Source organism: Scatophagus argus, chromosome 12 (assembly GCF_020382885.2).
Source record: "Scatophagus argus isolate fScaArg1 chromosome 12, fScaArg1.pri, whole genome shotgun sequence".
NCBI classification, from domain to species: Eukaryota; Metazoa; Chordata; class Actinopteri; family Scatophagidae; genus Scatophagus; species Scatophagus argus.
The window spans coordinates 6332032-6351436 of NC_058504.1; the positions used below are offsets into that span (position 1 = coordinate 6332032).

At 41.3% G+C, this 19405-nt stretch overlaps 1 protein-coding gene across 1 annotated transcript in view; it reads left to right on the plus strand.

Annotated features, from left to right (window-relative positions):
- slit3 (slit homolog 3 (Drosophila)) overlaps positions 1–19405 on the plus strand; it is a 227626-nt gene that overhangs the window by 189657 nt on the left and 18564 nt on the right. The window contains exons 20-29 of the mRNA XM_046405716.1: positions 2905–3037; positions 4431–4499; positions 4618–4689; positions 6251–6322; positions 8964–9035; positions 9125–9207; positions 9327–9407; positions 10468–10592; positions 13251–13348; positions 16997–17136. Of these exons, the coding sequence (XP_046261672.1) occupies positions 2905–3037; positions 4431–4499; positions 4618–4689; positions 6251–6322; positions 8964–9035; positions 9125–9207; positions 9327–9407; positions 10468–10592; positions 13251–13348; positions 16997–17136 (945 nt within the window). The remainder of the gene's footprint in view (positions 1–2904; positions 3038–4430; positions 4500–4617; positions 4690–6250; positions 6323–8963; positions 9036–9124; positions 9208–9326; positions 9408–10467; positions 10593–13250; positions 13349–16996; positions 17137–19405) is intronic.

Genomic DNA, 19405 nt, shown 5'->3' on the forward strand with positions numbered 1-19405 from the left:
AACGTAACTTTAAATAATGTTGCTGTTGTTGTTGTTTTTAAATCATTTATGAGACATAAAGGTCAGCCGTGGGAGGAGGACAGATGTTCTTTTTTGATGAAATTTCTGCTTTCTTCATTGGAGCATTGAGAGCAAAAGATCAAGCAAAAACGTGCTTTATATTGTTACAAGCACATTTTTGCATCAGGGTTTTAAATAGGGTGACTTACAGTGGTTGCGTTACTTACCCTAAGCCTTAATTTTGCAACTGCCAAAAAATAAGCGTTGTTCTTGAGGAAATTTTACAGATATCACAAAGAAGTCATCAGGTATGTAAGGTATTTTGATTTGTGCTGGTCTCAAGTGAAGTCTGACATGAGCTTATCCTCATTGCACAAACTTCCATCATCCTGAGTCTTAAGCTTGCAGAGATACACACACACATACAAACACATCCTCTGCGGGTTATTGTGAGGACAGAATGATCAGTAACTACTGGCAAACAGCAGCCGTAGGTTACATCACCTTGTGGTTTCTACACTGACGTTGCTGTTACCACGACCATGCCTGCCTATAGCGATCTAAGCTGTCGGCTTGGCCGCCAACTTTGACGCCGTAGACAAAGTGTGGTCTGGCTCTGCCGTCTATTAGATCTCCTTTTCTTTTTTTCTCCTTCTTAATTTTTTTTGTAGCTTTACAATTTAAACTCTTTTTGATGGCCCCAGTTTTTCTCTCTTTCCATCTCATCTCTCTCTCCTTAGTTCCTTTGAATTCATTATACTTTTCTAATTTCCTGTAGCTGTGCTGCAACCATTTACTGAAAATGACTTCGGAAAGTAGTGAGCTGGGTTGGCTCAAGTGAGGAAACTCAAAGATGCTATCAGATCTTAATATTCATTCTTTCATCTTGCACTCACGCAAACACACACACATCTACCTTCAGACTCACTCAGCTGTGCAAACATCAATTCAAACGTATGACAACATGCGCAAGCTCTTGTATTTTTGTCCCTATGAGCACCTTACAATAGTTACATTGAATATCTCACCTTAACCTACGCAAGTGAAATAATACAGCATATAGAAGTTAATAAATTCAAATTCATCTCTAAGAGCTGAGAAGCAGAATGACAGATTCAGACTACAGAAAATCATTTGTGCATAATGTGTCATTTTGACCTTGTGAACCTATAATTTAATATTGATGAAATATGAAACACTGTTGCATTGTGAAAGATATCAAAGATCCTAATCATCACTGACATCGAATCAAGTGTTCCGTGGCTCTTGGATCAGCTGTAGTGAGAGATTTGAAGATAACCTGTTGACAGTCAAACAAAGAAACCACCAACATAACCTCATGGCAACGGCAAAGTGTCCTCACTCTGAATGTGGAAATCCCTAACTGGTTCTCAGAAGAATAGAAGCAGAGGAACACACACACACAGGCATTCAACCAAGGTCTACATGTCCAGTCTATTTATAGTTGAGTAAAATGACTGTTAAGTTGTCCAGAGGCAGCCCGGGGAAAGGTAAAGTTAATTGAATTTGTGAGAAGATATTTAGCGCGCATTTAGATGTTAGTTCAATCAGCCAACTGTAGGGTGAGTCAGCCCACGGCTACACCTCCCTGTGGACTCACATCAGATAAGACGCACACACATCCACTTGCACACAGTGTTCTGCACAAGGGCATGTAAGCACCCATTTACTCAACATTAAGACATTAGCACAATTAGAAAACTGCAGAGTGAAAGAAAAACTGGCCATAGAACATGGGAGATATAGCTTTTTAATGAACTTAAAATGTGCACCACATGTACTTGCACACATGCATGTACAGTATATGATTGCAGCACATGGTGGCATAATGACAAGAAGGCACAAATACATGACAAGGTATGACCATATAAACTTTCTCATTTCTGTAAGGTCTTCCTCTGTGCACACACACATAAACACAAACTCAAATTGCAGTTGTGTTGTGATTGGCCTCGTGTCCAGTCCTCATTATCCTTCATTATGGTTTTAACTCAGCTTGTTTTACATTTAGGACCACAGTTCAGCTATTTACATACTGCAGCGCTAGATTAAAGCTGTGTGTGTTTGTCTGTCAGTCAAGGAAATGGAAGAAGCCAAGAACAGCACTCTAGTCTGTGATCCTTCTTATCTCTGAGTGTTAAATGATTGCAATCACGCGACTGTTTCTTTTTTTTTTCCTGCCATGTATTTGTTTGTGTGTGCATGGAATGTAGCTGCCTGCTGCCTTTTAAAAACAAAACTCAGTTTATTTATGTATTTATTTTTACAGCAAACCTAAAGATCTCAGTTTAGAAAAATTAAAAGACTTAACACGTGCAACAGGTTTTCCTGATTTTCAATCCTGAAGTTTATCACAAAAAGGGTTAAATCAGATACAGGTGTCCTTTAAGGGCTGTATTTCCATAACTCTTCAGAGTTGTTGCAGGCCACACTATTAACATCTGCTCAGTGTTTCTCCAGACTCATCTGAGGGTTTTTAATGTGACTGTGACCTGCCAGCAGGTCCTGAGCCAGATGTTGAAACAAACTGGTGTATCTGATTTTAGCAGCCTCTGGTTAGTTGAAATGGATTGTAAAGTACTCTTTAAAAGTGCTGAGTAGAGAGCTGAGTGGAAATGTGCCTCACTTACAGTTCAGTCTTTATCTCTGTGTATCAATTTCTTTGTCTTTCTCTGTTCTCTCCTCTCTCTCTTTTCTCCCTCTTTCCTTTTGCCCCAACCTGTCTCATTTCCTCCTCTCGTTGTTGCTGATTTTTGTCTCCCTCACCTCTGTCCATTTTTGAATGCCCATATCCATACTCTCCTTCCCCTTTTTCTTTCTTTTCCTAATACCTCTCTCTCTCACTCTCACTCTCACTCTATCTATCTTTCTCTCTCTCTCCAGGTGCTGAGGATAATGGTTGTCTTCCTGCATCTGGTTGTCCTGACGTCTGCACGTGCTCAGACGGCGTGGTGCGATGCAGCAACAGAGGTCTGCACTCTTTGCCCAAGGGCATTCCCAAGGACACCACGGAGCTGTGAGTTATGTGCAGGCACACACACACACACACACACACACACACACACAGGGACAGACGAACTCAAATACAAGGAGGTACACGTTCACTTCTGTTCAAATACACACACACACACACAAGCCAGAAAACATACCAGCAGACATTTGCATGCACACAAACAGAAATGGGTGTTTTTGCTTACTCCCCAATAACATGCAAAGTCACAACCACACACACAAACAAACACACAGAGTCACACACATTGCTGCAGTGCAATACTGATGCAGCAGTTTGCCTCTGTTGCTTCAGGAACTGACAAACCGTTTAGTGAATACACACACACACACACACTCTGTCTTTCGTCCTGTGTGACCTGATGGGTTTGTAGACAAAGTGAATCATGCAGGTATTTGTGTATTCATGTGTTTGTTTGGATGTTGATGTCATAAATCTACGAATTTTCCCAGATAAACAACATCTGCAACGGTCAGTTAACAGTTAATAGCTCAGTTAATATAGTCTAGTAGTAGTCATTATGTTGCCAACTATAGAGTAAGTTAGAGAATGGAATTAAAGAATGACTGCCAGAAGAGTTATAGTTATACATCTTTTGTATAGATTGTGCTCAGACACTGACAAGAAGCAAACAAAATATGCTTGCGTTTGCAATGATCTTAAACAGAGAACAATACCCTTAATTATGTACTGGCTTACTAATTTTCTTGTATATTACAGCCACTACATCTTGTAACTTGCTTTGTCTTTGTCATTAATTTCAAACAAGTAGTAACCCATGTAGTAAAGAAGGAGTTCAATAAGGGAAATGTCTATAATTGTTAGAATTGATCTAGGATAAAACAAGGGTAAAGCAATGTTAATCAAGATTAGGAAATTTAGAGAAAAGCAGGAACAAAACCTCTCATAGGGAAGGTGAATAACTGCACGCACACACACACACACACACAGAAACCACTCTTGCTGTGAAATAGGCCTCCGCAGGGTCAATAACAGTGATTAGGTATTGATCAGGCTGAAAAAGACACTCCATCATACTGTCCACATGACCTACTTATGACCTGAGAGAGAGAGAGAGAAGAACAGAGAGCAATGGCTCATGAAATGTGTGTGTGTGCGTGTAAATATGTTTGTTAAATTGTTTTTCACCAACTCTCTAGCACAGAAGGATCAGAGGGTGAATATTGTATGTTTGCAATGATTGTAACATGTTTTTAAAGCGACATGATGAAGCTGTTGTAGTGCTACGCTCATGCTCTGCAGCTGGGCAGGTTCACACCCCAACACAATGTGACAGAAGTTGCACACCTAAAACTTTTACATTAACATGTTAATGGCCCCCGTAGGCCAGTGTTTGTGTATATGTTATACTACATTAACTATGCTTCGTTCCTTGCAGTTATCTGGAGGGTAATATGCTGACATCTGTGCCGAAGGAGCTGGCAACCCTGAAGCAGCTGTCACTGGTGTATGTACCACTCTCATAACCTTGAACACAACACACGTACAGTATCCTTAAGCATGCATTTATGCAGTGTGCATTCTGCGTGTGCGTGCCTTTACCGTATGGCTGTGTGTCTACCCAGGGACCTGAGCAACAACAGCATCAGCACGTTGGCCCCGTACACCTTCAGCAACATGACGCAACTAGCCACACTGTAAGTTACCATGGCAGCCACACACCCAGCCATGCACACCCTTGTCTTGATGTTATATATGGTTTGTGTGTGTGTGTGTGAGAGAGAGAGGTTAAAAACCCGTAGATAAATCATTGTTTTCTTCTCTTAACTTTGATTAATCACACCATCTTTTCTCCGTCCTCTTTCTTTATGTTTTCCTGCTTTTTTCTTTTTCTCTCCCGTTTCTTGTCTATGTCTTCATCTTTCTCTCCCATTTTTCTTTCTTCCTTTCCTACTTCCCTTCTTTCACTTTCACTTACCCCCCACTGTCTCATTTGAACAGTTTCCTGTTCCTCTTAAATTCCTCTCTCCTCTTCAGCTCTTTACTGCCATTCTATGTAACATACAAATTCCTTGTCTTATCTTTCTATCTTTCTAATCTGTTACATGGTTTTCACATGGACTGACAAATCTTAGTGTCTCCAGGGAAAGTTGACTGTGCACTTTTGCTCTTGTCCAGCGACGCCCCGTTTCGTATTTCCATATATTTGCACTCGTTCACACCTGGGAGCTGCCCAGTGCAACCACAGACTTCTACTGTTCCCAGATAGCATCAGTGGAACTCTTTCTGAGTTAAATGCGTTGCCCAAGCTCACCTTGCCAAGAGTTGAAGAGGTAGAGGTAGAGACGAGTGTTTCACTTTCCACGTCGGATTCTTAATTTGTTGATTTACTGGCTTTTGGGCTCCTTTTCTCCAACTTCTTTGCCAGTTGTTAGCTTGAAGTTGAGACAGGTTTTGAGCTTCCTCCACTTTTATTTGAGTCACCTTAAACCGAATATACTGTATGTAATCAGTATGAGTAGGAACTACTTTAATGTAAATTTTAATGGGCCAAAAACCTGCTGAGTAGATAAATAACCTGTCAGAGGAGTTTAAGGTAGAAGTCATTGTCAGTGTGATGCAAAACAGTAAAGAATGACCATAAACAACATTTGTTCAAAAACCATTCAGCAAAGATAAAATATATTATGAATATATTGTGAATTTGAGTACGTAATGAAGTTTTTTTCAGTGTCAAGTTTTGTGATGTTTCTATTAATTTGTAGCTTCATTCGTTAATCTGAATTGTAGTGATCTTCATCTTTGGTTGGTTTGGAAAACAAATGTTTTCATTTGTCTTCATTTTCATTTGTTATTAGACTTAATTTTTGGTTTGGCTGGCAGTTTTGAAAGAGAAAAATGTAACTGACTCGTGGGCATTTCCTTCAGCTTTGCCCCTGGCAGTTTTTAACCTCGACCAAATTTTATTTTCCCTTTATTTGAAATCTGACTCCTTTGCTTATTTCCCTTTTATAGCCTGTAGTTGCTACAGGTTCTGTACTAAATTATTGTAAAACCAAATCTGCTGTGTCACCTCTCATGTCTTCCCACTTGTTTGTCTCTCTATCCTCTCAGTCCCAGTCCATAAACTTTTATGTATTCAAGGATGAACAAATAATTTAAAATAAGCGTATAAAATAATAGCTAATTGTGTGGAAAAACGGTATCCTGAGTCAGAAACTAAGTCTGGTGACCTTGTTCATGTCTTTTGTCTTCCAGCATCCTCAGTTACAACCAGATTCGCTGCATCCCAGTTCATGCCTTTGATGGGCTCAAGGCACTTCGTCTGCTGTGAGTAGCAAGCTTCGTTTTCAAGTGCCGCAGTGGATTCAATATTCATACGCTCCCCATTGCTAGTTATAGTACTGAGCTAAATCAAAGTTTAATCACTCCCCTGGTGCCAGACCGAGTGCCATGTTAAGACCCAGTCGCAAAATGAGACACAGCCACCCAATCATTTGTTGTTTCAGGGTACTAAAAAAAGATAAAAGTGACAATCTCTCATGTCCTTGTTAATTCTCCCACTGTATCTGCATGCTCTGGTCTCTCTCTCCCCTGATGTCCTTTCTCTCTCTCACTCCGCCCAGTGTTGTGTTTGACGAATCGACCTTCAGCCTCTGTTTCTCTCAGTCATCCATCTGGTTGTCCACCCTCTGTCTCGCAAGCCCACATGCGCACACGCACATTAATATGCCTTTCGGACGGTCCTGTCACACACATGCAAGCAGCTCGACACACACGAACATACGCATGCACATACCATGCATGCTGTACACACGCGTCACGACACAGGTCTGAACACACAATTGCACTCTTTAGCGCTCAGAAACAGTAGAACTTTATCATACTATATAACTTTTTTAGTTATCGTTGTCAGTTTAACTGATACTTCAGTGTATGATATCAATCAGTAGTTCAAGAGTAACAACAGACTGCAGGGTTTTTTTGCACCTCTCTTTGGTCAGAAGTTTCAAGCCTGTTTCACTCTTTACACTGTAGTTTGAAAGATCATGCTGTGGTTACTGTGGTAAGATTTGTTTGTGGTGCAAAATCCAACATACACTATATGGACATAAGTATTGGGACAGACCTCTTTATTGTTCAATTCAGATGTGGTATGGGTCTGTTTTTTGTGGGAGCTGCTATAGCTGAAAAACTATAAATTTAGAATGTGATGTCGTTAAAGTCCCTGTTAGTGCAATGGTCAGGTGTCCCAATACTTTTGTCCATATGGAGTATTTGTATACAGTTTCAGTGGCATCATTGAGGCTATGTTAGGAACACCGTGTGCTCTAAATTAAGATGAACCTTTTGTTCATGTATCAGTATAGTTTTACCTTCATTACAAATAACTCAAATCCAGCCCTAACATAATTTGATTTTTACTTTGTATTATCACAGACATTGATAAAGTGTAGACATTTCTTTGGCCACCTTTGTTTGTTCAGAAAGAAAAGGTCAGTGTTTTGCCCTCCTAGAAGTCAGCTTTGTTTCTAGCTCTTTCTCTATATATTGACTGTATTTTATATGAGGGTTTCACCTTGCAGAAATGTAGTGATCGTTTTTTTTCCTCCCTCCTTTCTTTCTTTCTTTTCATTTTAGTTGATGTTGCCACAGGGACTGATCCCTGTCTGCCCCCGCATAGCAACTGGTTGCCAGGCAGCCATCACTGTCACTTCCTCATTACCCACAACCCCCTCTGGGCCAGCCTTACACAGGGGCTGTTAGACCACCAAACACAGATGCACAACCACACGCACACACACACACACACACAATGATGAACACAAACACAAAGTAAAGTTGCAGAGAATCAACCACATTAAGCATACACACACACACACACACACACACACACACACACACATATACAAGCTTGTACACTTGCATGCACTCCGGTGCACACACTGACCTGCAAACATGCACACACTGAATTATGCACACAAAAGACACATGTACACACATACTCTTTTCCAATTGGTGGTGGTTTGATAGCTGTCCCCTGTTACAGCCCTCTGCTCTAATGGAATGTGAACTTATATCCAGCAGGCAGCACCGTCAAACACAAAGGACACACACACACAGACACACAGTTTCCGCGGCTTTGGAGTCAAAAGTTTCAGATACGCACACACACACCTCCACATACAAACACATGCGCAAAACCCAAAGGCACAAAACAGAATTGCACATGCTCACACCGATACACATCACAGCCTGTAGTTTGTCCCTGCGATGCAAAGTGTTTTCACATGCACACACACACACACACACACACACACACACACACACCATAGGCCAGATGACCATATGAGACAGTTTATATTTCATTCAGAGGCAACGACAATCTTTATTGCTCAACAGTGAAAATAAGCTTTGGGTTTATTTTGTGTTATTCTTTCATAAATATTTTATTTATTTTCCATTATAGAAGGGGATAATGGTGCGTCTGCAGCTGAGGAGCCTCAAATAATTTAAATAATTTAGCATGCAGCTAGTCAGGGTTGGTGTGTTACTTTGCTGGAAATCTAATATTCGGCAGCTGGACTGTCAGTTTCATTTACTTCTGATATGATGGATTTGAGACAGATGGTTTCTTTAGATACTCTAAAATTAGTCAGCGGTGCATCTGTGGGAAAACTTTAAGAGATTGCTGGTTAATATTAACAGTTGTGTCAATATAAGTACAGTAATTAAAGTATTAGTGGGAGCATTAGTCATATGAATCATCATGAGCTGAAGTGAAATACTGCTTCCCATTCTTCTCCTTGCTGCAGAAAGGTTGATTATAAGGAAATACCGGATACTTCATCAAACCAATTAATCACACATTAAAATCGATAATAGGTCGATAAGCAACCTCCTGAAATTGTGACAAGGACAGTTTTGTGTTTAACATTCATATCCGCTCTTGTTTTGCTCTCTCCTCCAGCACTCTCCATGGTAACGACCTTTCAACCATACCAGAAGGAGCTTTCAACCACCTCACCTCTCTGTCCCACCTGTAAGTACAGCCCCACGTACGCACCTAGGTGTGCAGGTGTCTTGGATGCAAGTGTTGTCGACTTTACTTGAAACTTTGTGTGTCTCAAGGGCTCTTGGTGCCAACCCCCTGTACTGCAACTGTGACCTGCGCTGGCTCTCTCAATGGGTCAAGGCTGGCTTTAAAGAGCCTGGTAGGAGGAAAATCCCACTTAAAACACCTGAAACCAAAATATTGCATTTTCTGTTATGTGCATCATGCAAGAGAAGATGGGAAGTATGCTGTTTGTGTCAACTAACTGTGATTTTGTAGGCATTGCTCGTTGTACGGGACCTCCTGACATGGCCGACAGACTGCTGCTGACGACACCACTAAATAGATTTCAGTGCAAAGGTAAATAGTCTTTATTCGTTTCTCTGCTTCAGCGTACCCTCTTATTTGCGTACACTGTACCTTCTTATTCTCTCTTACTTCATACAGTACATGCATATATTGTCAGACCTGTTTAAACGTGAGGTTAATCCCTGGGTTCAGTCAGATTAGGAGACAGAAAGGTGTTTACGAGAGAAATAAGTGGCTGCAAGAATCATGATACATGATCAATGATACTGCCAGTGAATCAGTTCTAGCACTTGCAGAAAATGTTCACCACACTATCAACGTGTTTAGGGTCTACCTCTTACCCAATGCATGCTGGGAGAATGTCTTTCTAAACAAGTCTGAATGCACTTTAGACACATTGTCAGGCTCAGAGGCAGCAAAAAGCTACGAGCAGGACTGGAATACTTTAAAGTTAATCATTATTTTGAGTGGACCACCTTGAGTCTCATAGTGTTTGTGTAAACATTACAGTCGCTGTTTCTTATTTCATGAAACTAGCTTGCCAGATAATGAAGCCTCTATGGATCAAGGACTTTAAAATGATGTGGGAGGTTGTTTGTGCTGTCGGATCAGTGTTGCTTACGTCCGTAAATAAACAAGCGACAAAAAAAACCAAAAACCATTCCCTTGACTGTATTTCACTCATACAGGAGTGCAGGAGCAGCCAACCTCTAACATTACTTGCCTCAGGGCTCCCCTGCTATCAAACCAAAGAGGAAAAAAAGCATTTAGTAGTAGACTTTTTACACACAAGAAAAAATATGTATTCAGAACCAGGACTGTAACTGCATTGAATCAAATACTCTTTTCATCTTCCTCTGCCTCTTGCTCCTACATGCCCTGACCTCTGAAAGAAATCATATTTTTATTGGTCTCTTAAGCTTCTATTTTTCTAATCCTTTAAGGTCTTTTAGTAGCACACCCTCCATTAAATGAAGTCTGGAACCCCTTTCAGCATAATATGAATAAATACATGTGTCTTTGTCATCTTTGTCTGTCTCCTTATATGTGATTTCTCCTTTTCATTCCTCTGTCTTCTGTCATCTGCTTATATTTCTTTCCGTTTTCTTAGGTCCAGTTGATATCAGCCTGATGTCAAAGTGCGCCCCCTGCCTGTCAGTGCCCTGCCAAAACAATGGCACCTGTGTCTCCGATGCTACTGCATCCTACCATTGCACGTGTCCCCGTGGATTCAAGGTGAGACTCTTGGAATCAGTGGATCGACACTCATGAGTGGAAGAGTGCAAGCCGAGGAAACACACAAACTTAAACACAAAATATTCAAGATATCACGGTGAAATTGCAGAATACCAGTACACATTTTCATATTATATAAAATCCTGTGAGCTGATTTCTTCTCTGTTACAGTCCCATGCAATTTTATGTCAGCTCTTATATTCATTTACTGCTGTGATAACTCTTGGATGTAACTTTTCTCAGCACTGTTGTTTGTTTGCAACGTTTCCAAGTGACTCATCAAGAGTGAAAATATATTTTAGCAAGTGTGGAAGCGGTATTAATCAGTCCGTGAAGCCTGGCAACCCTGCCATCTCCTGTCACATAAATAACCATTATTTAGTGGTTCCTCTGTTTACCATAGCTTGTATGAATTATGGAATCAAGAGGAAATTTTACTTTTGCTGCTCAATTCATGAAATTTTCTGCATGAGTGAAAGGTATCCTACAGATGGATATCCTCACGACGTAAGCCTGTGGTACTAACAGTGTTATCAGGCTTAGCTTTGGACTTGCATGCATAATGTATTTACCTGTTCATCGATAGAGAAATGCTGGCTGTAGCTGGCTGCAGTGGATGTATCGACTGGTCAAAAGACAGATGGTGTAATACTTGTCAAGAGCCCTGCATTAGGGAAGACATACAGATCTACCGGTGGAGGGGTGATGTGTGGAATGAGTGGGCACATGTGTGTGGACACATGTATGTATGTGTACACATCAGTTCACCTACCAGTTTGTGTGTAGAGATCAGTGGGTTCACACCTCTGTGGGGGTTTGTGTGTAATGTGTGTGTGTGCGCACTTCAAAGACACATTTATGGTCTCATGTGTACACACACACCTCGTAACCTTTGAGCTGTTATACCAGGACAAAGCCCTAATCTTGCTTTTAATTAAAACATCACTTGCCAAGGTCACAGACTGGGAAACAGGGACTGTTGGCTGTGTGTGTGTGTGTGTGTGTGTGTGTGTGTGTGTGTACATGTACATGCCTGTGTGTCTGTTTTCCTTTCTGTGTCAGAGTCCACTGGGACAACATTAATTAAAATGTGTGAGAAGAATCAAAGAAGGAGCAGCAGAGAACAAAGGAGGGAGAGGGAGAAGGAGAAAGAAGCGAGGCGGTCTCAAGCAACAGGAGACAGATTGAGCGAGGGGCAAAGGAAAAAAGACATAAATGTACTAGGAAAGGACTCAATGGTGAGAGAAAAGATCCAAAAGAAAGGAGGGAATAAAACAAACAAATAGCTACAGTGAAAACAAAAAGAGACGAGGAAATAATGAAGATGGATGAAGAGGAAACACAAACATAAACGTCCTCTCGTCGGCTTTGATCACAGGAAGTGGGTGTGTTGGCAGCTAAAGGTTTCGGTGGTTTGAGATTAAAACTACAGCCGCAGGGCTCGACGTGGAGAGAGTGTATGTATAGGACTGTGATACATGATACTCTATAGTCCGTAGTGAAAGCTGTTTTTTTAGAAAACCGGTTTGTGGCGAGAAGACCAACGAGTCAAGGCAGCAGGCTGTGTCATGCGTACATGTGTGAATGTGTCATACGTGTCAGCTGATACTTGTGTGTAAGAGGTGAGAGAGAAAGAAAAGGAACAAGGATGAAAAGTCATTGGGAAAGTAGAGTGATTAAGAAATTGCTGTGTTTTTAGAGTAGCCAAGTGGAGTAGGTTTGTTCAACCCTTTATTTCTCTGCAGGCCATTTTCTCACGCTGCAATGCTGAAAAATCTGTCGTCCAAAAGCAGAAAGTTGATTGTTAATTACAAATGCAGAAGATAAATAGCAACTGTCTGCAAGCGGTGCACGTAAAGGTGTTGCAAAACAATAAAAAAATAACACCAAGAGGTTGTTGTCGTGGTGATAACACGAACCCCCAACAGCTTCCCACCCCAAAACCAACTGCAGTGAATTGTTAGACTGGTGCCAGGGATTTCATTCACATTTCTGCATAGGTGGTCATGTGCTTTTTCTCCCAGCACCACACACACACCCAACAATCAGGCTTTTTGTTTTTCATTATTAGCACTTTTTATTAACTTGTTTGTCACTGAAAGGGAGCACAGGAACAAGCAGAATGTGACACTGAGCCACAGAGAGGGAATATCTCACAGGAACTGTGTAAAAAAGTAGTAGAAGAGAACTGATTTGAAAGCATCCATCCACCCATTTTCTATACCGCTTATCCGTCAGGGTCGCGGGGGAGCTGGAGCCTATCCCAGCTGACTACGGGCGAGAGGCGGGGTTCACCCTGGACTGGTCGCCAGTCAATCGCAGGGCCAACACACAAAGACAGGGGCAATGTAGAGTAGCCAGTTAACCTAATGTGCATGTTTTTGGTATTGTGAGAGGAAGCCGGAGTACCCGGAGAAAACCCACGCTGGCACAGGGAGAACATGCAAACTCCTCATAGAAGGGCCCAGACCGGGATTTGAACCTGGAACCCTCTTTCTATGAGGTGACAGTGCTAACCACTGCACCACTGTGCCACCCTTGAAAGCATCCATTGGCCCTAATATCTTTGTTTGAATAGTGTGATTATCTCTAAAAGGAAAACAGCTCATATTTAATTATTGATTTCTTTGTCTCGTCTTTTCCTCTCCTCTCTTCCAGGGTCAAAACTGTGAAATACCCATCAATGCCTGTATTAGTTTCCCCTGCTCTAATGGAGGAACCTGCCACATTCAGCCTGACCATGAAGACCACTTCAGGTACAGAAATTATCCGATGCTAACTGGCAGTTTTTGAAGTACAGTTTCACAAAACCAGTAATGCAGCCATTCATTTGTTCTTGGGATCTTGAAAGAAATAGTTGCCAAAAACAAAATAAAAAACAAGAAATGGTCATTTCAAAGAAGTCCCTTGGGAATCCATTTACACTGTGGGTCGAATCTCATTGTCCTCTCTGCCCTGCTGCCCCCACATATTAGTGGAGACATTTAAACTTCATGCTGTTTTCTCATCTTAAAGGAAAATGAACTTTTCTCTGCCCCTCAGAAATATAAAGAACGCGATTAGGGTGGACAGTCTTGCCTCACTGGACAACACATTACCCGAAATAACAACTTTGACCTTATGATGTGTTTTTCCTGCCTCTGTGTGTGTGTGTTGTAGGTTGGGGGGTTAGACAGGAAGCAGGGGGACTTTTCAGAGGGGGAAGTCCCATTTGGGCAGCTCATTAAATCCTTGTGCCCTCTTTGACCTCCTGACATGCTTAAAGGAATGTTTTTAACGTCTCTCTCTGTGTCGCACTGCAAAACACTATATAATATAATCTAACCTGATTATTTTTTAAATTATTTTTATCCACATCTAACACTGAGCTGTGACATCATTTTTTTTAAATATTTGAGAATGATTAATAGATGTGTATGCACTTGATCTACCATAGTTTTGCAGTCTGATGCTTAGCAAAGTTAAATTGTACTGTTACTTTTATTGCCATTTTGACTGTTCTGCCCACACACATAATCCAGAGAGTTCACGTTGCATCTAAAGTGAAAACCCTGTGCAGTAACACAACAGTATCACATTGCCCTATTCTGAGTGAATGTACGCCGTAAGCTTTTTCAAAGTAAAAGGATGAACATGTAGTCCCTTTCAAAATAAACCCCCCCGAAAGGCCTCAGATAACAATTAAAAAACCATAACTTTTTTTTTATTTGCTCTTTGGGGTTTAAAGCTATCATATAACATAAGCAGAAACCCACAGTCTCGCTCTTGCTCACTTCACTCCAAGGACCCCCTGTTTCACATTCATAGAGTTTCACACACTGACACCTGGGAGCTGCCCAACACAATCACGGTTTGACTCCTGGCTGCAGAGCTGCTCCAGTGGAGACGCTGGGGTCAAGAGCCTCTCGCTGTCAGTTGCTGAGGAAGTGCAGAGTGAAGCTGATACAGGATATCAAACTTGCTTCTCACACCTCTGAGCGTCTGCTGTGTTTTATCCTCAAATTGACAGCTTGAAATACTGTAAATGTTTGCACTGTAAATTAAACTGTCTTTGGTCACAACCTAAAATATTAAACACTGCATTCCCCAGTCCCCCTTTCAGCTTTAGTTTCTTGGTCTAGTCTATTAGCTAGACCAAGAAACTAAAGCGACTCAAAAATAAGTGCCAAGAGACGAAATGTAGCTCTCCTAAGGACCACAGACCAAAGGTAATTAAAACTGTCAAAACAGACAGTTGTTTAGAAATAAAATTAATTGGAAGCAGACATTACTTTAGTGCATTTTTTTTTAATCCAAACATCATTAAATTGAAAATACATCATATTTTACACTTAAAGTAAAATTACTCCTATCATAAAACAAATACTGTACATTTTGCAGGCTTAATGATTGTCCGTGCACATGGGTACAAGTATGTGTGTGCATGGATGACTGGCCATGTGCTTGCCAGGGTCATCAGTAAAAGAAAAGTCTTTCTGTGTCCCACGCTCATGACAAACAGCCGCTTTGATTGAAACAATTGTCATAAATATCCGAACCAGATTTGTCTCCTCCCTGAGCCCCTTAACAAGGCCTGTGCTTATTGGCAAAGCTTTGATGTGTGTCTGGCCTTTAACGTCCTGCATGTTAATGCTATTAGGGGCCTCTTTACCCTTTGCAGATCTTCTCTTAATGGCAATACCGACGCAGGTATGGATACTTTTGCCCTCTGAAGAGACATGGCAAGAGAGAGAGCGAGACGGAAAGACAGAAAGAAAGAGTGGGAGACCAGACCCCTTTGACATTTTAACATGTTATACAATCAGTTGAGGATATTCAATAACTCCAATTAGCCTCTGCTTTTAACAGGAACCCATTTGTCAAACTACATACTTTAAATGTCAGGGCTTGGGATTTGATTAGTCAGACAGCGCTCTCTGACCCTGTTGGTTCTGGCTCTGTCCCTCTCACTGTCTGTCTTTTGTTTCTCATGGTGACATTTAATGTCGTTTTTCTTCTCCCTCCTTTTTTCTTGTCTTTTCTTCTTTTTTAATTCCTCCTCTTCCCTTGCTCTCTTTTTTTTCCTCTCTATGCAGATGAACATGTTCACATAACTAAATTAAGCCAATCAAAAATGTAGCAACACCAAAAGCCAACATTTTACTCGTTAAAACGTATAATGTATCAACTTGGATGCTTGTGCAGGTGTCCTCCTGTCATGTTTGAGACTGAGACAGAGGTGTACTTTTTAAAATTTGAGTTAGTGCAGACAGACATTTAATTACATGTTGCATGGAAAGCTTTTCCATAGTTTGACTACATGTATTGGTGAAATTGATTCGATTCAGATCCGTGTAGCTTTTAGCAGCTTTTAGCTCAGTTTTTTTAGCATAAGTGTGGTAACTGTTAGCGTGAGAAAAATCTGTGAGGCAGATTAGAAACGTCAGAATGAGAATGAAACCAGAGGAATCAAAGCTGACAAAAAAACAGAACCTTTTACAGGTGGAAGGGAGAGGGAAGGACAGAGGATGCTTACAAATCAGTCTGAGTCGGTGTGTGTGTGTGTGTGTGTGTGTGTGGGCTGTGCTGAAGCAACTTAAAATGACCTTTCTGTAAAATCCCTTTCATACAATAAAAGCAGCTCTCTTTGCATCATGGGAGAGGGCGAGCTGTTTAGTGCAGCTGTGGTCTTATTTATCTAATTTTGACTTGATCTTTACCTAAAGTGTTTTTGAATGCGTTTGATCTATTAATAAGGAGTTAACCGGACTGAGATACGAAGGGTGGGAAGAAGGGCGAGAGATCAAGGACTGGTGAGAGGAGAGGAGGGTGAAATGAATCTGAGGATGGTGGGAGAAAAGCGTATGAGAGGAGGGAGGAAGATGAATGGAGCTGTGGTGGAGGAGGACACTTTGATAATTTCTTTAGAGTTACCCAGGTGGGTGGTGTCCATGTGGCATCAAACCAGAAGAAAGTTTATCTCAGCATGTTTTTCTCAGCTTTGGGTGGGTTGCTTTAGGACTGCTTTAAACAGGGACCACTTCTGCTCTTCGTGTGGCAGAAGGTGGTCAGGCAGAATCAGAACGTGGCATTTATAGTTTAAACTTTAAGCCATGTTAGAAAATTATTTCTGCTATAAATTGAGGCATGAAATAGCGTCTCTTGTTGGACTAGATAGAGATATGCTGTGGCTGTGGTGGTTAAGAACCAGGACAGGAGTGGAAGAAAACCCACTAGTATACAGATTAATTTTCCTTTTCTTTGCAGGTCTTATAAGAAGCATAAAGGAGGTGTAAAGCTGAGTAGCAGACTGATCTGCTCGATTGTTTTTATATCACTTTGTGCAGCATGAGTGTGTGCTCAGATCAGTCACCATCTCATAACACATACTGTGTGTGTGTGTGTGTGTGTGTTTGTGTGTGTAGCTGTGTGTGTCCACCAGGTTTCGAGGGCCAACGTTGTGAGGTAAACCCAGACGACTGTGAAGACAACGACTGTGAGAACAACTCCACCTGCATCGATGGAGTCAACAACTACACTTGTGTCTGTCCACCCAACTACTCAGGTATGTATGGACACGCAGTCTATTTCTGGACTCAGTTGTTCCTGAAACCCTCAGTTTTTTCACCTGAAAGGCTGGGAGGGTCACCAAGTCCCTCCACTTCCACACACACACACACACACACACATACAAAATCATATTTTCCACTTTACTGGATGGTAAGTTAGTAATGGACAGCCTCTCTGCAGTGACCTGAAACTGCTCCTACAGGAGGTTGAAAGAGCAATCACACAGAAGAGAGAGAGAGAGAGAGAGAGGGAGGGAGGAAGGGACAGAGGAAGAGAGGAAGAATGAGAGAGAGAGAGGGAGATGGCAAAGACGGAGTGTGCAGTAGGGAGGAGAGCGAAAAATAAACATGGCAAGGGAAAAAGAAATGGCCAATAAAGGTCAGAACCAGTGAGAGAGCGAGGGAAAGCCTTCACTTGGTGGAGTCCAGCAAGTTTAAGCCAAACTGCTGACTTGGAGGTTAAGTTTTCTATCTGTGACAGTGTCCTTTAAAACACACACACACACACACACACACACACACACACACACACACACAGCTGGTCCCCTTTGACACTGGACACTGCAGTAAATATACACAAACTCACCCGCACACTCACTATGTGATTATCATGGCTGGCATAGAGCAGCCTCTCACACTGCCAGCCACCTTACCACATGCAGCTGTTACACACACACACACACATAGAGAGAACTGCTTCCTTTGGCTCTGAACCTCCACTCAGCTCATTGAACCGAGGCGTAATCATCAGGTGTCACATTAAGAGGACAGCCCTTCGCTAGTTGCTCTGCTTTCTCCAAACTCAGCAAGTAGGACTGTCAGGTTATATTTGTGCCAGAGGGGGGAAATAAAATCAAGATTTAAGGCTGCAAGACCTTTTAAACAGATGATATAAGATTTATACAGCCTCCAAAATGAGAATGCCACCATTTAAAAAAAAACTGAGCTTGTAGATAAAGTTATGCAGTTTCTTGGGTGCAATGTTGACATATCTGCCATACAGAGGAAATCTTCAAGAGGGTTCGTTCTCTGGAGACCCTGAAAATCCACCCTTTAGAGTTTGATTTGCTCAGTCATAGAGCCAAGCGTCAGTGAAGGGGACATTTTGTCTTGAAGATGGTGCTACACTGAAGATCAGAAATTCAATGACCTCATCAGGAATCGGGACAGAGAATATCCATGTTAAATTAGCTGCCAAGCTGCCCAGTGGTTTGCTAAATATAAATTGTCCTGTCGCAAAGACTTTTCATTCCAGAGAATATGATTCAGTTTCCACATGCTAATAATGTGTGCAAATAAATACCAAGCTAGCAGTGTCGATATTTTTTATTAATGTTTTGACCTTTTAAGTATTTTTTTTAAGTATTTATACCTTGACACTGAAAAATACATAATGTGCTCATACAAATATGACGAAACCTTTTATTTTAACATAACCTAATCACCCTCGTGATAATTTTGTGTGAAAGACAATTTGTAAAAAAAATAAAACAAAAAAAAATGGTTTTATGTTGTTTTGTTTTATTGTTTTGTTGCAAGCATCATTCTTTAAAGGTAGCAGTGGGGAAAAAATAAAAGGAGAATGATTAAATCACTTCCAACATGTTTACCATCTTCAGTAATTTGTAATTATACTAAGGTATCACAGCTAATCTCACTTTGATTAATTAATGTTGGCATCTGTAACTTTTACGTGTCCAAACTGCGGAAGAGACTGTCCAGAGGAGCATAGTTTCATTTCAATTTACTTTCATATCACACCATCTTATATACGTTTGCTGGAACTTGCAGGATTTCAGATGTCGTCTTCCAGCAGAGTACACTGTAGCTCTGAACATCATGCGTCTCAAAGTGACTCGAGAAAGGAGTAGTGGAGACAGACAGGGTGGCGAATCATTAGATTAAAGCGGGCAGAGAACGATGGAAATGTACTTGACCTTTCTCAGTCCCCTCTTCCTTCATATGACTAACGTCAGCCACTGCTTTTACAGACGCCGTTAACCCTTCTCACCCTTTGAGCATGTAAGCGTGTGTGTAAGTGTGTGTGCAGCCGATGAACCCCTCTCTCCATCAGCTCTGAGAAAAAGCTGATAGTGCTCTTCCCTGCGTGTTCATGAGTGTATGAGGACTACAACTGCACATTATCTGAGGCCTTGCCAGACGTGTATTATTATCTTTTTCCACCCCTTGTTTTCTTTCTTTTCCGCTGTCATTTGAAGCTGACAGAGAACGTATGAAAAGGTTAAACTGACCCTCTCCTTCTGT